This window comes from Pimephales promelas, chromosome 17 (genome assembly GCF_988280905.1).
Source record: "Pimephales promelas chromosome 17, fPimPro1.hap1.1, whole genome shotgun sequence".
In the NCBI taxonomy this organism is placed as follows: Eukaryota; Metazoa; Chordata; class Actinopteri; order Cypriniformes; family Leuciscidae; genus Pimephales; species Pimephales promelas.
The window spans coordinates 30,074,006-30,091,486 of NC_142785.1; the positions used below are offsets into that span (position 1 = coordinate 30,074,006).

At 37.1% G+C, this 17,481-nt stretch overlaps 1 protein-coding gene across 1 annotated transcript; it reads left to right on the top strand.

The window, feature by feature from the left end:
• The first annotated feature begins 1,156 nt into the window (after positions 1–1,156).
• kif5bb (kinesin family member 5B, b) lies at positions 1,157–17,180 on the top strand. The gene is made up of 26 exons (XM_039665311.2): positions 1,157–1,597; positions 6,760–6,847; positions 7,260–7,333; positions 7,549–7,653; positions 8,286–8,334; positions 8,451–8,506; positions 8,597–8,684; positions 8,881–9,005; positions 9,545–9,649; positions 9,747–9,892; positions 9,967–10,115; positions 10,212–10,402; positions 11,618–11,686; positions 11,986–12,192; positions 12,332–12,475; positions 12,597–12,782; positions 13,620–13,737; positions 13,888–13,943; positions 14,052–14,161; positions 14,247–14,348; positions 14,426–14,486; positions 14,565–14,636; positions 15,410–15,514; positions 15,595–15,811; positions 16,548–16,683; positions 16,801–17,180. Exons 1-25 carry the CDS (start codon positions 1,472–1,474, stop codon positions 16,676–16,678), a joined length of 2,880 nt encoding a protein of 959 aa, XP_039521245.1. The 5' UTR covers positions 1,157–1,471; the 3' UTR covers positions 16,679–16,683; positions 16,801–17,180.
• Positions 17,181–17,481: the final 301 nt, after the last annotated feature.

The following is a 17,481-nucleotide window of genomic DNA, read 5'->3' on the forward strand; positions in this document are numbered from 1 at the left end:
AGTTCTGAGTGAAACCGAGCTGATACAAGATATTTAAATTTAACCATCCAACATTTGCCAGATTTTGGCCTCCAGCTCTACAAAAGCATCCCTGACATCCCCTGGCATCTCACATCCATCAGGATCCAACGGATCCCTAGCTGAATCATCCAGAATCAATGCTGTGTCTGCAAAGAATGTGAGCAGTGTGTGTGTGTCTGCATTTTGAGGGTTACTGGAAAAGTATACACATACAGTAGCCTATATAAAACATTTTACGGTGTCATAAAAAAAGAAAGAAGAGGAAACAGTTGCTCTGTTGTAGGATTTGGGATCTTGATAAGTGTGTAGGCTAGGCTATTTGTTTTTATAATTGTGCACGTTGTTAAAGAAGTAGTTCACTTAAAAAAAAAAAAAAAAAAAAAACTTTTGCTAATAATTTATTTAAAACTTTCCAATTTTTTTCTCCATACTGGTAACCAAGTGGTTCAAGGTCCAAAAGACAAGTTCAGTGCAAACTGCAAACTGTTCAAAGGGCTTTAAACAATTCCAGACAATGAATAAGGGTCTTATCAAGTGAAACGATCAGTCATTGAAAAAAACAAAAAACAAACAAAACAAGTTTAAGTTTTATAAGCTCAAATGCTCATATTGTTCTGTTCTATGATGCGCGTTCGTTACTCTCCTGTTCGAACTCGAATCTTTTTTCCCGAGTCATTTAGTTCATTCAACGAACAAAATGAACGAATTGACTCAAAAAAAGATGTTCATTTGATGAACAAGTTCGAACAGGAGAGTCACACCGAACACAGCAAGGTGAGCATTTGAGCTTATAAAACTTAAACTTTGTTATTATTAATTTTTTTTAAATGACTGATTGGTTCACTTGATAAGACCCTTATTCATTGTCTGGAATCGTTTAAAGCCCTTTGAACAGTTTGCAGTTTGTACTGAAACTGTCATTTGGACCTTAAGTTTGGTGCCACTAAAATGCATTATATGGAGAAAAAATCCTGGAATGTTTAAAAACCTTAATTTATTTTCGACTGAAGAATGAATGACATGGATATCTTGGACGACATGGGGGTAAGTAAGTTAAATTATCATCAAAATTGTATTTTTTTTAAAGTGAACTAACTCATTTATGTCTCAGCAGTAGCGGTTTATGTTGACACATAAAAATTAGAATAATTTTTGAGAATTTCATCCTGAAAATTGAAAGGCAAAAGCTTTTTCGTGCAAATGTAACGTTAGTAGGTTGTTGAGATAGGCGAGCCCTAGTGACAACTTCCTAATGAGACAACTTGCCCCGGTTCCTCCCCTTGTTTGTTTTAGGATCTGTTGTTAGGGGGTGTGACAGCCACTTCTCTCCATCCATCGAAAACCCACTTTCACCGAACGTTAAACGGAACAAACACAAAGAAGTGAGGACGTTCTTCGGGAGGAGCGCTCATCATCATCATCCTCATCCTCCTCCTCCCCACAGCTGAAGATGGCGGACCCGGCCGAGTGCACCATCAAAGTCATGTGCCGTTTTCGGCCTTTAAACAGTTCGGAGGTGATGAGGGGAGACAAATATATCCCCAAATTTCAAGGAGAGGACAGTGTGGTCATCGGGGTGAGTTTATATTATAATAGCGTGATGAATTGCCGCATTTGCTCCGTTGTGACACCCGCCGTCCATTTCTATTAGCATCCGCTAACCACCTGCAGACGTATCCTGACAGAAAATATATTTTTGTATTCCTATGTATGTTGGAATGTGATAATAATTCGTGTCCTAGTATTATTGTAAGTATGACATGGTACGTGCGAGGCAATATATCAGTGACATAATCGCAAGTTGAATAGTTTTCAGTCATTGTTAGCTCGATGGCTAACAGTCCTCAGATGTAACTTAACGTTAATGCAGCACAATGTCAAAATGTTTAATTTTGAACTTCTAAATAGGAAAACCTAATCTTTTTAGTCAATATAATAATTTTGGATTTTAGTGCACTTGTAAATGGGTTTTGATTAGTAATCTGTACCGCTAGCCCCTGGGCTAATGTTAATCGGTTTGTTTTCATTTGTAGAAAATCAACAAAAGCTTGCTAAATATAGGGCCTATGTACATATTTCGCACATCATGCGGACATTTTAAGATAATGTGAGTTTTAAAAATGAATAAATTAAGCGAATGTGATCATAACACTCACTGATGTCAGTCTGTTATGATGTGGCCTACTTTTAAAACGTCAAATGAACAAAGACCATTCCAGGTCATTTATTTTGGCTATATTTGTGATTTGTTAGGAACAGATAAATATATGTGTATATTTACAGCATGCAATGCAAATCACTTCCAATCATATTTTTGGGCCTGTATATAAACACTAGTTAGGCTATAATCCATATGTTCCTACATCTCAGGTTTCTTAAATTTTTTAAAAATGCTTTAAAGACGAAATCTCAATAAATAAATATATTTTAAGTTAAAATATATTTATTTATTGAAATTTCGTCTTTAAAGTATTTGCCAATTTTGTACAGTTGTAAATGTGAGGGGGATGTTGGCCAGATTTATAAAGTTATTCCAAAATGTTTTATTTTTAATATTAATTATTAATAATACACTTAGGTTAAAGCATGACTTGAATGTACCTTTTCTCTGATGGGAAAGTTTTCACTATTTTTGTCTACGTTTTGTAACTAAAAAATTAAATATGTTGCATTAAAATGTTATAAATAGTCTTCTCTTATTAAAATGTTCCTGGATAGATGTGTTGTCTATTTTCCTATTTTTAACCATACATCTTACTGATTTATTTGCATTATTAAAAAGGCTTAACATTGTTATTCTGTAATTGAGTGACAGTATCTGATGTTTCATGCTTATTCTGCCTTATGTGCCTTTTTACATTTAGGTAACTTGTTCATAATGCAGTATAGATGTGTATAGTGACAATGTCCTAAATTTCCCTCATGCAGTCTGTGCAATGTACAGCTGGGTATTAGGTGGAGCAGTTTTGTGGTTTTGCTGTGGTCAATTTGCCCTGGTAGTTTTTTTTGTTGTTGTGACTACTATATCAGGTCCAGAATTTCGATGGATTCAACTTCTTTTCGTTTTGGCCTCCATTTCTGCTGTGACACTGTACTGTCTGAACACTGTCTGAACACTCACCCTTTTGTTTTCCAGTGCACTGATGGTTTTTGTGTACGTGTGTGTGAGAGAGAGAGTGGCCAAATGAGTTTAGTCTTCCAGCTGTTTTTAGCAAGTCAGCATCAAGCACCAGAGCAACTATCCAGCTCTGGTGAAATGGACTGTGCTTGTGTGGGTATAATGGCTTTTAGCAGGTGGAAAGTTCATAGATTGGGCTATAAATCTTGCTGTAACAAAGGAAACCAAACCTGTCTGTCCAGCTGCACATACAGGGATCAGTATTGGGATTATGCATTGATTTCTGTCTCAGTTCAGTATAAGGGAATATTCTGTTATTAGCTTTTTTCTTTGCTTGTTTCTTCCTTTTCTCTCTTCGTCTCTATGCAAACACAGCACAACGAACATGTGATGAACCTTCCCATCTCTGTGACTGTTGGGAACACAATTATAATCCCTCATTGGGAATACTGAGTTGTAAACAGTGCTGTTCCTTTTCCGGGAGTGGAGGAGGCCTCAGGACATACAGATATACAAAAACACTCTTCACACAGTCTTGTGATTGTCTGAAGATTTTTATAAGAAGTCACTGGTTTGAAATTCCAAAGCTGTGATATCGTGCATTATTAATATTTAAAACTTTGACTATTGAATTTTGGTTCACTGAATGTTCAAGTTATATTGTTTGTCGATAACTGTGAAAATGTAAAATATAAGTATTGTTGCTGATGGTTATGCTACATTATTTGCTTTATAATGGATGAGTAATGCAAGTAAGCCTCATCTGTATGTCGCTGTGTCATGTAAACCTGCTCGAGGTGTTATTGATATATCAGGGACAGTGTGTGTTATTATTAACTAAAACTTTTACAAATCTTATTTTAAAGTTTAAATAAAGTCATTTATGAAAATAACTTGAAATCATTAATTTCATTCATAACATTGAATGAATGAAAATGACTAAAACTTAGATAAAAATAAAGCTAAATGGAAATGTAAAAAATGACAAAAGCACATATCAAAATTATTAAAACTTAAAATGAGAACTGAAATGAACTCAAATTCAAAATATTAAAATATTGTAATAGTAAATAATGCTATATTAACACTAGTTTGTTATTATTTGGCCATGGTATAGAAATAAAACAATAAAGGTGCCTTTCCAATTAACAAAAGAGTTATCTCTAAGATAAACTGACGTAAATAATTTAAGTACATAACACGCATTTTGTTTGTTGTATTTTTAGAGATTGTGTAAATTCATTAAAGTCATCTATTTGTGTATTTTTCATTTGCTGTGATTAGGGATGTAGGCTTGTGTTGTGGTAGGTGTGAGTGTATTGTTGTTAGTGAGTGGTTGCTCAGGTTGGCTGGACTAATCTGCTTAGCTGTGTTACAATCACAGCTGTTTCCTCACCTGGTTAATCTACTCCTGTGTTGGAGTGGCATGGGGAGGAAATTTGGACGTGTAATAAGAACTCCGTCTGGTGTGGATTCGGAATGGGTCACGTCAACCCGATTCATCCAATCAGCGTACCTGTTAATGAGCAGATGTGTTGCAGAACCTGCTTCTGTAACCTTCAAAGTTCATTTACCGAAGTATTTGTCAAAACCCATAAGTGTTGAATGATTCTTTTAAAGAATCAGTTCATAAGAGTCATTTGCATGTGACTCGGACTACAGCTTGTTCGCGTGTTTGTTTTTGCTGTCCAAAGAGGACTTTTTTTCTTGTAGTGTTTTTTCCGAAGACACCAGCTTTATTTGCATAAATGAAACATGACAAGCGTTGGTTATTTCTTTTTTGACTATTTGAATTCTTTTTTGTTTCGGCCACAGTCCGAGGTTGTGAGGCTACAGCATTTACGGTGTCGGGTGAGCCACAAAGTCCTCTAAATCAAAATCCATAATGAGACCGAAAAACACGTAGTTTCGAAACGAAAGAGGACGGGGGAAGAAAAAAGAAACAGCGTCAAGCCTCAAACCGCCAACAACGAAATACAAAGTAATCGCAAAATACAAATGCACTGTGGAGTGAAGTGATTACTCAAAATAGGCAGTATACCATTTAAACCAAGAATCAGCCCTTGCTTCCCCCTAGCTATCCTGCCTAACAAAATCTCTCCTCTCTAACTTAACCCTTACTCTTCACACAGTTCTGCGGCGGGTTTTTATGCACTATAAACCAGTAAGTTTGTGAGCCGCTTTACGACACACAAAATCTTACGGATGTGCTCCCGAGATAACTGCTTTCACAGTTAACACTAGCCGCGTCCCCGTGACACTATTAAAACAACAAAATTAGGTGACATTCAAGGAACGACACCTCTTCAGCCTAACAGGAGAGCAAAGGCAAGCCAAACAGATCATGAGATTAACACTTCACTCACCTGCATTTCATGCGAGAACAATGTAAAAATCCCGGACGAGCCCCCATTTATGTTACAGTCCCATAAAATATGGGTCTAGGATTCCGGGACCACAACATAAAAGATCGACAACGAAAGACGTAATCCAAAATGATGTTTTTATTATAACTCAAACAACTCCCAAATTAACCATAACATAAGAGACGGGGAGCTCAGCAACACGGGAAGAGAATTGGAAATACAACCCACAGCTGAGACTCCCCGCTCCAAACTCAAGTTCAAAACTATAAACAATGAAGAATCAGTGGTGAGCGGCCTCCTCCAAGGACACTTCCTTCCGTTTTATCTCTGGTCTTTCCCGAGCACCACCAATCAAAACTAAGAAAAACGGAAACAAGACAACATTAACATAATTAAACTTAATTAGAGGACTCCAGTCCAGACGTTCGCGATACTCACGTAACAGCAACCTTTTGCCACTCAAGTGCCATTTTGGCATTAGTAATGCCCACACTGTGCCCTTCAAACAACATTTTTCTCCTCTTTCCCAACTTGCCAATGATAACTTCTACTTCACATTAAGTGAAGTTAAGTTTTTTTAAATCATCTCTGTGTTTAACATGATTTTGCAATTGATGGATATTAACTTGTAGGCGTTTCACGGACTATTTATGGGCAACTATGGGCGTGACATGAAGCTGCAAAAGCTGCGCTACATTTAGAATTGATTGTGATTTATTAAGGGAAAAATGCGTATCTCAACCCTATAGAGCATCTTTGGGATGTGGTGGAACAGGAGCTAGATGCTCGACGCTATCCTATCAATATGGGCCAACATTTCTAAAGAATAATTTCTTGTTGAATCAATGCCATGTAGAATTAAGGCAGTTCTGAAGTACAGTGTTAGTATGGTGTTCCTAATGATCCTTTAGGTGAGTGTATAATCTGTTGTTTTAGCCATACAAGCTCATGTCTGGATGAAGATGTCTAATAAAATGCTCTTATTGTGTCATAACAGCTGAATTTCACACCTGATTTGCTGTTTGTGTTAAAGGTTAGAGCCATTCGTACCAGAAAAGAGAGGTTGTCTTGTTCTTTGGCCTGTAGAAATGAGGTTCTTGTTTAGTCTGTGCTTATTCTCTTAGGTGTAAAACGTTTCTCTGGAGGATCATCTTTGAGTCTTATGACTAGTCTGCTGATTCGAGTTATATATAAAAAGAAACGCATTTATGCATAATGACGCATCATTCATTCTCTGTCTTTCTTTCTCTCCAGGGAAAGCCGTACATGTTTGATCGTGTGTTTCAGTCTAACACTTCTCAGGAGCAGGTTTACAACGCTTGTGCTCAGAAGATTGTTAAAGGTGAGGAATGAGTCCTCCGGGAGTCATTCAACCAGATCACAACTTTGAAATGGAAAATTGTCACCTTCATGTTGCCATTCGTATTATTTAGTATAGACCATTTCACAAGATGTAAACAACACTGGTCCAGAAGCACTTCCTGTTTCAGTTTGTAACTGTTTTCTTTATTTCACATGTAAAGAAAACATCTTAAAGATGTTTGTTTAACTTTTTGATTCAGTTTTATATGTTCTGTTGGTTGTATTTTATCCCAGCTTTTATGTAGTGTTAAAAAACTGAAACAGGAAGTGCTTCTGGACCAGTGTTGTTTACGTCTCGTGAAATGGTCTATAGTACTTTGTTGATATTATTTAAGCATCCCTAAATATTGTGTTGGAGACCATAAGATTTTTGTTGTCTTTGTGCCCTGCAGATGTGCTTGAGGGTTACAACGGTACAATATTTGCTTATGGACAAACATCCTCTGGAAAAACACACACAATGGAGGTGAAAAATAAATCTAGAAATAAGCATAATCGGTGTCATAATTGATTTTTAAATATTAGGTAATTTAATACAAACCCAGTGTTGTTTTGTTACTGATTCCACAGTTGTTTTAGGGTTTAACTTTCTGCTTGTGGTTTTTGGTAATCAAGGCTTTGGTAACCTTCAAATCATCTCACATCATCATTGCGAGTCAATGTGTGTTTGTGCGATTGTAGGGGAACCTGCACGATTCTGAGGGCATGGGCATCATTCCCCGGATCGTCCAGGATATATTCAACTACATTTACTCCATGGATGAAAACCTGGAATTTCATATCAAGGTTTGGCATGCACGACAAATCATTGTTAGTTATTCAACGGGTTCCCAGTGAGTTTTTCAGACCTAGAAAAGCCGTATGCATTGGGCATGGGAACTTCTTTGTGTTCATCTCCAGATTTTTAATGGCTTTGCCATTGCTTTTTGTCTGTGCAATCTCTATAAAAGGGATTTATAATGTTACAAAAAAGAATTCTGAAATGTCTGTTCTTTTGAATCATCAAATAATCCTGAAACCACACAATATCACAATAGCACATCTGTTTTTAACATTGATAATAATAAGACATGTTCCTTGAGCAGCAAATCAGCATGTTAGAAGGATCATGTGACACTGAAGACTGGAGATGCTGAAAATTCAGCTTTGCCATTACATTACAATAGGTTACATTTAAAAATATATAAAAATAGAAAACATTATTTTAAAAAAACTTGTTTTAAATTGTAATATTATTTCACAAAATGTTGTTTTATTGTATTTTTGATTAAATAAATGCAGCCTTGGTGAGCATAAGCTACGTTTCAAAAGCACTTAAAAAAATCTTCCTGTCCCCAAACTTTTGAGCAGTAGTGTATTAATTGTATAACTGCTGGTGATAAAACTGTTAAACTCACAGCGCTTGTCTTCATTGGCAGGTCTCCTATTTTGAGATTTACCTAGACAAGATCAGGGACTTGCTGGATGGTACGTATGACTGAATATGAAATCAAATATAAAATTCTGTTATTTTTGCATTGTTTTATGTATTAGAGATTGTATATTAGAATTCTGTCAGATTATAAATTCTGTCTCTCTTTCAGTATCTAAGACCAACCTATCTGTACATGAAGACAAGAATAGGGTTCCTTACGTAAAGGTACGACTTCGTTTGACTAAATAGCTGTGGATGTATTAGTGTAGAGATGGTTCAAATGGTTTGTTTGTCTATCTCTTTCTCCATCTGCAGGGTTGTACTGAACGGTTTGTGTGTAGCCCGGATGAAGTGATGGACACCATTGATGAAGGCAAATCCAACAGACATGTGGCTGTCACAAGTAAGCACATGCAAATCAGTCAGACACCGTGTATAGTCTTATTTTAGCTGCAGGCTGAACTTTTCCGCACCTGTTGAGTTATATTAGCGAGAGTATTTTTAGGACGTTCTTTCTTTTTGACTGCTTAAGAGATGTTTATACAATCAGTCCGTTAAGTCAAAATGTAAACTCATGTTTTCTCCGTTGTGTGTGTCAGACATGAACGAGCACAGCTCCAGGAGTCACAGTATCTTCCTGATAAACGTCAAGCAAGAGAACACACAGACGGAGCAGAAACTGAGTGGGAAACTCTTCCTGGTGGATTTAGCAGGAAGCGAGAAGGTAATGGAAAAAGCATGTAAAATGTCTGCAAAGTTACAAAAGTCCATTCCAAAGGGAGTTACTCTCTATATATTAGTGCTCACTGTTTCCGAACTCCCTGAAACACCTCGGTTGAAGTCTTGAGTTATCTTCCGGGAGAAAACGCGTCACAAGATTCCTCATTTAAATAATTCCTCAAGAATAATTGCTCAAGGCATTAGCAAAATAAAAGGCGTGAGGCCTGGTTGAGTTAGTTGTGTTTTGAAACCTATGGTTATGATGAAGGGATGTGGCATTTCTGAAAGGCATTTGAAGCAGTTCACACTGACCAATCAGAGCACATTTTGCTTTTCGGAAGAGGGGCTTCATAAAGACAGGAACTAAACAGTGTTACTGAAAGACTTGAAAGAGAGGTGCTGCAACAATGTTTTTTTTTGCCATTCAAGCACGAAAACATTTTGTAGGTGACCCCCAAAAACAAAATCAAGACTTTGTAAAAGGCTTTAATATTAGTTTAATTTGTGGCAGCACTGTCTCTGATTTGATGTTTTTGACGGCAGGTCAGTAAAACCGGAGCAGAAGGTGCCGTGTTGGATGAAGCCAAAAACATTAACAAATCTCTTTCCGCTCTGGGCAACGTCATCTCCTCTCTGGCTGAAGGATCGGTGGGTGTGATGCGCCTCGTTGTTACAAATATGTACGATTGCCTGTGCTATTAAATGGATGGAAGGGTAATGAATGAATATTTCTTTCCCATGTCAGACGTACGTTCCCTACAGAGACAGTAAGATGACGAGGATCTTGCAGGATTCTCTGGGTGGGAACTGTAGGACCACTATAGTGATCTGTTGCTCTCCATCCTCATACAACGAAGCTGAGACTAAAACTACACTCATGTTCGGACAGAGGTGAGGAGACACACATTGAGTTTAATGAAACTTTAGTGTTGAGCATCAAGTCATTTTTCGGTTCTCGCTGTCAGAGCAAAGACCATTAAGAACACAGTGTGTGTGAACGTGGAGCTGACAGCAGAACAGTGGAAGAAGAAATATGAGAGGGAGAAAGAGAAGAACAAGACGCTAAAGAACACCATCACCTGGTTGGAGAACGAGCTCAACCGCTGGAGGAACGGTACTAAAATGACACGCGCACACACTCACTTCATGCTCATTCAGCTGTAATTGCTGAGAGTTGCACACAACTGCATTGTATTTTATGTTTTTTTAGGTGAGAGCGTCCCTGCTGAAGAGCAGTTTGATAAGGAGAAGGCAAACGCAGAAGTTCTGGCTCTGGATAATGTGGTGAATAATGATAAAATCACCTCGTCTCCCAGCATGCCTGCCCTTAAATTCACTGACGCAGAGCGTGAGAAGTGTGAGGGTGAATTAGCCAAACTCTACAAACAGCTCGATGACAAGGTGAGACAAACTACTGACCTCAAATGAATGAATGAAGCTTTCGGACTGGGGATGGTTGACCTTGCTGATTTTGAGATTATTGGCATTTAAAAATGTTCTGGGTATTTTCAAATATTGTGTGAAAACATTTTTGTTTCAGGTTTTTTTCCCCCCTTATCATTTGCATTGATTAAATTACAAAGAAATATATAGCCTAGTATACACTACCAATCAAACGTTTGAAGTCGTATTAAGGACGCATTAAGTTGATCAAAAGTAACAGTAAATGGCATTTATAATGTTGCAAATGATTTCAAATAAATGCTGTTCTTATGAACTTTCTTTTCATCAAAGAATCCTAAAAAAAATTGCAAAGTTTTTTTGAATGTGTATAATGTTTAACATTTTTCTATTAATAGTGCTGTTTTAATGTATTTTTTATCAAATAAATGCAAACATGATGAGCTATAGGCTTAAAAAAATCTTTTAAACTGTTGTGTAAATTAATTTTATTGACGTCAATCGTCCTGCTCTATAGACATTGGTATTTGCCATAGATAAATATTACAGATGGACCGATTACAATTTCCGATTTTCACAGATTTTTCACCCGATTTTGACCTGCCGATACCGATTTTAGACGATTCCGATTTTATTTTTCTAACCACTTTTTTATTTTCAATAAAACAAATATTTATTTTCTTTTATATATATATATATATATATATATATATATATATTATACAGCCATATACTAACATATACTTTTAACACCATATACTTTTACTCAAACTCAATAATAAAAAGAAGTTTAAATAGGAACTTTCTTTTCTGGCATAGCCTACTCCAGTTCTTGTTAAAGACACGGCGCAGGAACCGGTCGCCGGTCATGGCAGATCACGTGAAAATCGTCCGGTTCCGGTCACACACCGGTCAATCGGTGCATCTCTAATATGTCTAATTCAGTTGACAAATAGTCCAAATTAATGACATTCTCTCTAGATTCTTGCAGTGTTGACATCTTATTACAGTACAAATGATACACCATAAGCATAACATTTGTACCATACATTAGTTTACAGGCTTGTATTTTAGACCTGATGCTTAGTGTGTTTTTCAAATAATGTAAAAAAAAATCATTCTTTTCTTAATGATGTTCTGCTGTAAAATCATGAAGATTTTCTTTAAAGAAACATCCATTACGTTTATTCTCTCTCTCTCTCTGTCTACCTCTAGGATGATGAGATAAATCAGCAGTCTCAGCTGGCTGAGAAACTCAAGCAGCAGATGTTGGATCAGGAAGAGGTTAGAGAGCTGAACATGGACATCAGATTTACATTACTTCCCATAAAAAAGAACAGTGTCCTGTCTCCTAGTTGGCTGAATCATTTAGGGACTTGGGATTTGCCTTTAGCCATTAAGATCTTTATATTAAAGGCATAAAGAGCTCTAAATGATAAATAACATTCCAGCCTAGTGGTAAGTTGAGTTACAGGTTTTAATCTGGACCGTGTTATGTCCCATCACAAGAATTTGAACCTAATGACCCTAAAGTTGTGTAACATGTTTAATGACGGTAATTTCGCAATGCGAATGTATTGTAGCTGCTGGTCTCAACGCGGAGGGACCATGACAACCTCCAGGCGGAGCTCACCCGTCTGCAGATGGAGAACGACGCGTCTAAAGAGGAGGTGAAGGAGGTGCTGCAGGCTCTGGAGGAACTCGCCGTCAACTATGATCAGAAGAGTCAGGAGGTGGAGGACAAGACCAAGGAGTTTGAAACCCTGAGTGAAGAACTCAACCAAAAATCTGTGAGCAGAAACTCTATAATGTATACAATATATTACTACATAATATATTTCAAATGGGAAGGTACCTATAATAGTGCCAGATCGTATTTTTATGGTGTGCCTTGGTGTTAGTTAGCTAATCTGAGCTGTGTTTTTGCAGAGCGTTCTCGCATCTATTGACTCTGAGCTGCAGAAACTGAAGGAAATGACCAACCATCAGAAGAAGAGAGTCACTGAGATGATGTCATCACTGCTCAAAGACCTGGCAGAGATCGGCATCGCCGTAGGCAGCAATGACATTAAGGTAACAAGGCAAAGAACTGTTTCTTAATCCTTGCTTTTTAATTTCTTTCAACTGCTCACCTCCTCTCTTAACATCAATTCTTTTTCTTTCTTTCTCTCCGTCTTTGTCTTTCGCTCAACAGCATGAAGGTGGAGGTCTCATTGATGAAGAGTTCACAGTGGCTCGTCTGTACATCAGTAAGATGAAGTCGGAGGTGAAGACTCTGGTGAAGCGCAGCAAACAGCTGGAGAGCTCTCAGGCCGAGAGCAACAAGAAGATGGATGAGAACGAGAAAGAGCTCGCAGCCTGTCAGCTCCGTATCTCTCAGGTAAACAGGAGGACAAGATATTAGAGTAGTTAAGAAAAGAAAAGAAAATGTCATTATTTACTTAGTTGAGTTTTTTAACTCAAACCAGAATTAAAGCGCATCTATAAGCTGCTCTTTTAGTAAAACCAGTCTCATGGTTTATATTGTATGTCTGTAGCTAAATGAAAACCCCACGTTCTTCGTTACAATAATATGCCGGTGCTTTAACCCTAAAACTGTATTCTAGATAAATGTGTGCAAAATAGTTTTGATTTATTTATTTATTTTTTTAAAATATCTTTCCTTGATCTGAGCGGTACAATACTTGGCTACATTTCCTAATTTTGCCTCCTGAACACACATTTTTTACTCAATTTTACAATGTGAAGTGGGTGAAAAAAAACAAAAAAAAACTCAAAAATGGGCACCCATAGAAATGAATGGGAAAAACTGTCATTTAGAGCATTTGAAAATAAGCCAAAATAAGACACCAGGTGACGGCAAAGTCACTTCATCTTTAGTATTAGCTTTAAGAACTTATTGGAATGATATTTTAATTTAGTTAATAAAATGTAAAAAATAAAACTATGTAGTAATTCATTTACATAGAAAATATGGTACTTTTTGAAGTAAATAAATTCAAAAATACCCCCAAAATACATAAAAAAGAAAACACCATAAATGGATAGACAAAACTTTATCGAAGACAGTGATATAACATTTATAATAAATAAAAATTAGGATCACACGTGAGTCCTCTGTGCCCACATTTGTCCACAATTGCAGGATTAAGGGCTATAAAGTGAATACGCTTTGAGAGTTAAAAGATCCTGAGATATTTTTTGTTTTTGTCTACAGTATGAGGCAAAGATCAAGTCCCTGACAGAGTATCTGCAAAACATCGAACAGAAGAAGAGACAGTTAGAGGAGAATGTTGACTCTCTCAATGAGGAACTGGTCAAAATCAGCGCCCAGGGTACAAACATACTCCATCTTTCTTCTTTCCTCTCATAAAAGCATTTTAATGGCCGTATACACTTTGTTTGGCCTCTTACTGCCCTCTTGTGGTGAGATTGCATGGGCTGTGAAAGGCTTGTTTTTGTGATGTTTATTCTCTTTTGTGCAGAGAAAGTTCATGCAATGGAGAAGGAGAATGAGATACAAAGTGCTAATGAAGTAAAGGTAAGCATGGACATTTTTACTGAGTGTTGCCCAATAAACTGTTGATGATTTTCCTTTATTTTAAAAGAGAGATGTAATTTATATTTTTCTCGTTTTATGATTGGACAGACTGCAGTCGAGCAGCAGATTCATAACCACAGAGAAGCTCATCAGAAACAGCTAAGCAGCCTTCGAGATGAGCTGGAGATCAAGGAGAAACTCATCACTGAACTCCAGGAGTAAGACACACATATACTCTTCAGACACTGAATCAGGACCACATGTGCTCAGGCTCATTTTCCTCACTTTGTCTTCTGTCTGCAGTCAGAACCAGAAGATCATGTTGGAGCAGGAGCGCTTGAAGGTGGAGCATGAGAAGCTCAGATCCATCGACCAGGAGAAGAGCCGCAAACTGCACGAGCTCACGTAGGACACCAAACATGCAGAGTATAGTGTGTGGGAAACGCTATGTCTGGTGTGTTAATGATGAAATATGTTTCTAGGGTGATGCAGGACAGAAGGGAACAGGCCAGACAGGATCTCAAAGGCCTGGAGGAGACAGTGGTAGGTCATTTTGTTCTGTGCTTGAGTGATGACACTTGTTTGTATGTGTGCACTCTCTGATCACTCGCTTCTCCTCAGGCCAAAGAGCTGCAGACTCTTCATAATCTGAGGAAGCTGTTTGTTCAGGATCTGGCCACGCGGGTGAAGAAGGTACAACCATTGCGAATACCTAATTGTAATTTACAGTTCAAAAGTTACTCCAGATAATGAAAATAGTTATATGTGGATATTAAAAATGAAAAGTTGTATAGGTCACTGAGTGTATAGCTGTCAACTAATGTCCCATGTAATCAGGGAGTTTGGGCAGGATATGTTGAAGAGTGTGTCCCTTTATTTAAATGTTTTATTTTATTTTAACTTATTTTATTTTAGTTTTTTACATTTGATTACATTTTAAAATTTGTTGCTTTATTTTACTTTTGTACTTTTAATATAAAAATAAAATAAATGTTTATAAAATGTATTTTAATATCTTTGTGTTTAATTTTAATTTAACTTAATTAAACTTTATTTAATTTTAGATTTGTACTATTATTAGTAGGCTTTAAATCACTGCCATCAAAGCTAACAAACTAGACATCCTTTTATTTAAATATTTTATTTATTTCTTTATTTAAATTTTAAAATGTTTATATTACATTTCAATTATTTAATTTTTTCTTTATTTGATTTTACTTTTGTACTTTTAATATAAAAACAAATTAAATGTGTACAAAATGTATTTTAATGTCATTTATATTGAATATAATCTTAAAAAAATTATATTTTACTTTAGATTTAATTTTGTACTATTATTAGTACATTTTAAGTAGGCGTTAAATCACTGCCATAAAATCTAACAAACTAGATGTCGTAAAACTCCAGTTATGACTTTATCAACAGCTCTCAGACTGGCTCTAATTATGTATCAACATATTTTTCAGAGCGCTGAGATGGACTCAGACGACACTGGTGGCAGCGCGGCGCAAAAACAGAAGATCTCGTTCCTTGAGAACAACCTTGAACAGCTCACTAAAGTGCACAAGCAGGTAAACACACTTAAAACATCAGATACCTCATGCATTCTCTCACAACACACACTCACTGTCTCTTTCCTTTCTCTGTGTAGCTGGTGCGTGACAACGCTGACCTGCGCTGTGAGCTGCCCAAGCTAGAGAAGCGCCTGCGGGCGACGGCGGAGCGCGTGAAGGCTCTGGAGTCTGCGCTCAAAGAGGCCAAAGAGAACGCAGCACGTGACCGCAAACGCTACCAGCAGGAGGTGGACCGCATCAAAGAGGCCGTCAGAGCCAAGAACATGGCTCGCAGAGGACACTCTGCACAGATCGGTTAGTTCTCTCACACACTTGGAGTGAAATTACTAGATTCAGCCATATGTCTTTCACCATGCTTGAAAGAAGGGACTTGTATAGTGTTGAGAATATCACTCTACCACAGAGGAAACAGTTTTTGATTATTAATATGAAGTGTTGCTCGCTCACTTTTTTAGGGATGTTAATAGATTAAAATAAATTGTTCATTTGATGATTTCTTTCAGTTTAACACATTTTATGGCCAGTTTAGAAGCTTTTCAGTTAATACTCTTAAGGCTGAAATATACTACATGACTTTTAAAATCAGAATAGATTTTAGGCGTCATAGACTTGCCGACTTTGTAAATAATTAAAGAGAATAAACTACATTCCAAAAACAAAAAACTCACACCGTTTTGTGTGTGCCTGATTTCTAGGAGACACAAGTGATTATAAGATGTGCTCTAAAATTGGCAAAAAACATTGATATCCTCCAATTGGAATCGGAGTCTGCAGCTAAAAATGTTCAGTCTATGCTCATCACCATTTTTGTTGTGAAATCTGTCAACTTCTACTGTCAAAAATCAGCTGAGACCTTCCGCAACTAGCATTGACTGGTCCAGACTACAAATCAGGGCAAAAATCTGTGCAGACATGTAAAGTGTTCCAGCCTTTTAGGAGAGTTTTTTTGATTGAAAGGATTAGGTGACCAATTTAATAGATCAACTTGTTTAGGGATCTAGCTAACTAGTCATATTTCCTCTTTTCACAGCCAAGCCAATCAGACCAGGTCAGCCCCCTGTCGCCTCTCCCACCCACCCCAATGTCAACCGCTCAGGGGCGGGGCTCTTCCAGAATAACCAATCAGTGGGCATCCGTGGAGGAGGCGTAGCCAAACAGTAAAATAAGTGAGTAGAGGCTGCACATTACTCACAAATGTGCCACATTATCGAGTTTGTTTTTTTTCCTTTGTCTTACTCCTTTTTTTACACCTTCTGCCTCTTTCTTTTTTTTTCTGTTTCCAGCTGTTGAATGCTGAATATAACCACAGTAGCCCCAGCTGAAGCTGATATCACCCCAAAAAGCTAAACAGGCATTCCACAGCACGGGAGGGTTCAATACTATACATATGGAAATGAATATAAGTATATATATGTGTATGAAACATGAAATACTATCCCCGTATGGGCTGTACAGTTGTTCCTCCATTCTTATCTCTAAAATCTTCCCTTAAAGAAAACTAAAAAAAAGACAGGCTTTTTGCACCAGTGGACACGTGTGTAACTACTAGCGTGTATCTCTTCACTCTCGCACAGTCGGTTTCTGCTCACATCCTGCTCTCCACGTCCCTCACTGTGCCAAGTTGAATGTATTTTAAAATTACAAAAGAAAAAAAAGGCAGAAATGAATGAAAAATGGTAAAAAGGAACAAAAAAAAAAAGCGACTAGCTACGTTATTTTAGCCTTATTTATGTCCGTTCACATTTTGGGTTTGTTTAGAGAGTTAGCTTGTTCTCTCTTGCTTTGAGTAGTTTCTATTAAACATTTCACCTAAATTAGTAAGTTAAACACTACAATTGAACTGTACATATAAATATATATATGAACCATTGAATTAGTTTTTGTAATGATGGACATTCTCAGAAATGATTTAAATTATGATAAAAGGGTCGTCTGAAAGTGGACAAACAAGATGCAGTTCCATG

Coding starts and splice junctions, on each gene's coding strand:
- kif5bb (XM_039665311.2), top strand. CDS start 1,472: ATGGCGGACCCGGCCGAGTGCACCATCAAAGTCATGTGCCGTTTTCGG. Junction 9,650..9,746: donor CCTCTCTGGCTGAAGGATCG/GTGGGTGTGATG, acceptor TTCCCATGTCAG/ACGTACGTTCCCTACAGAGA. Junction 14,637..15,409: donor TGGCCACGCGGGTGAAGAAG/GTACAACCATTG, acceptor CATATTTTTCAG/AGCGCTGAGATGGACTCAGA.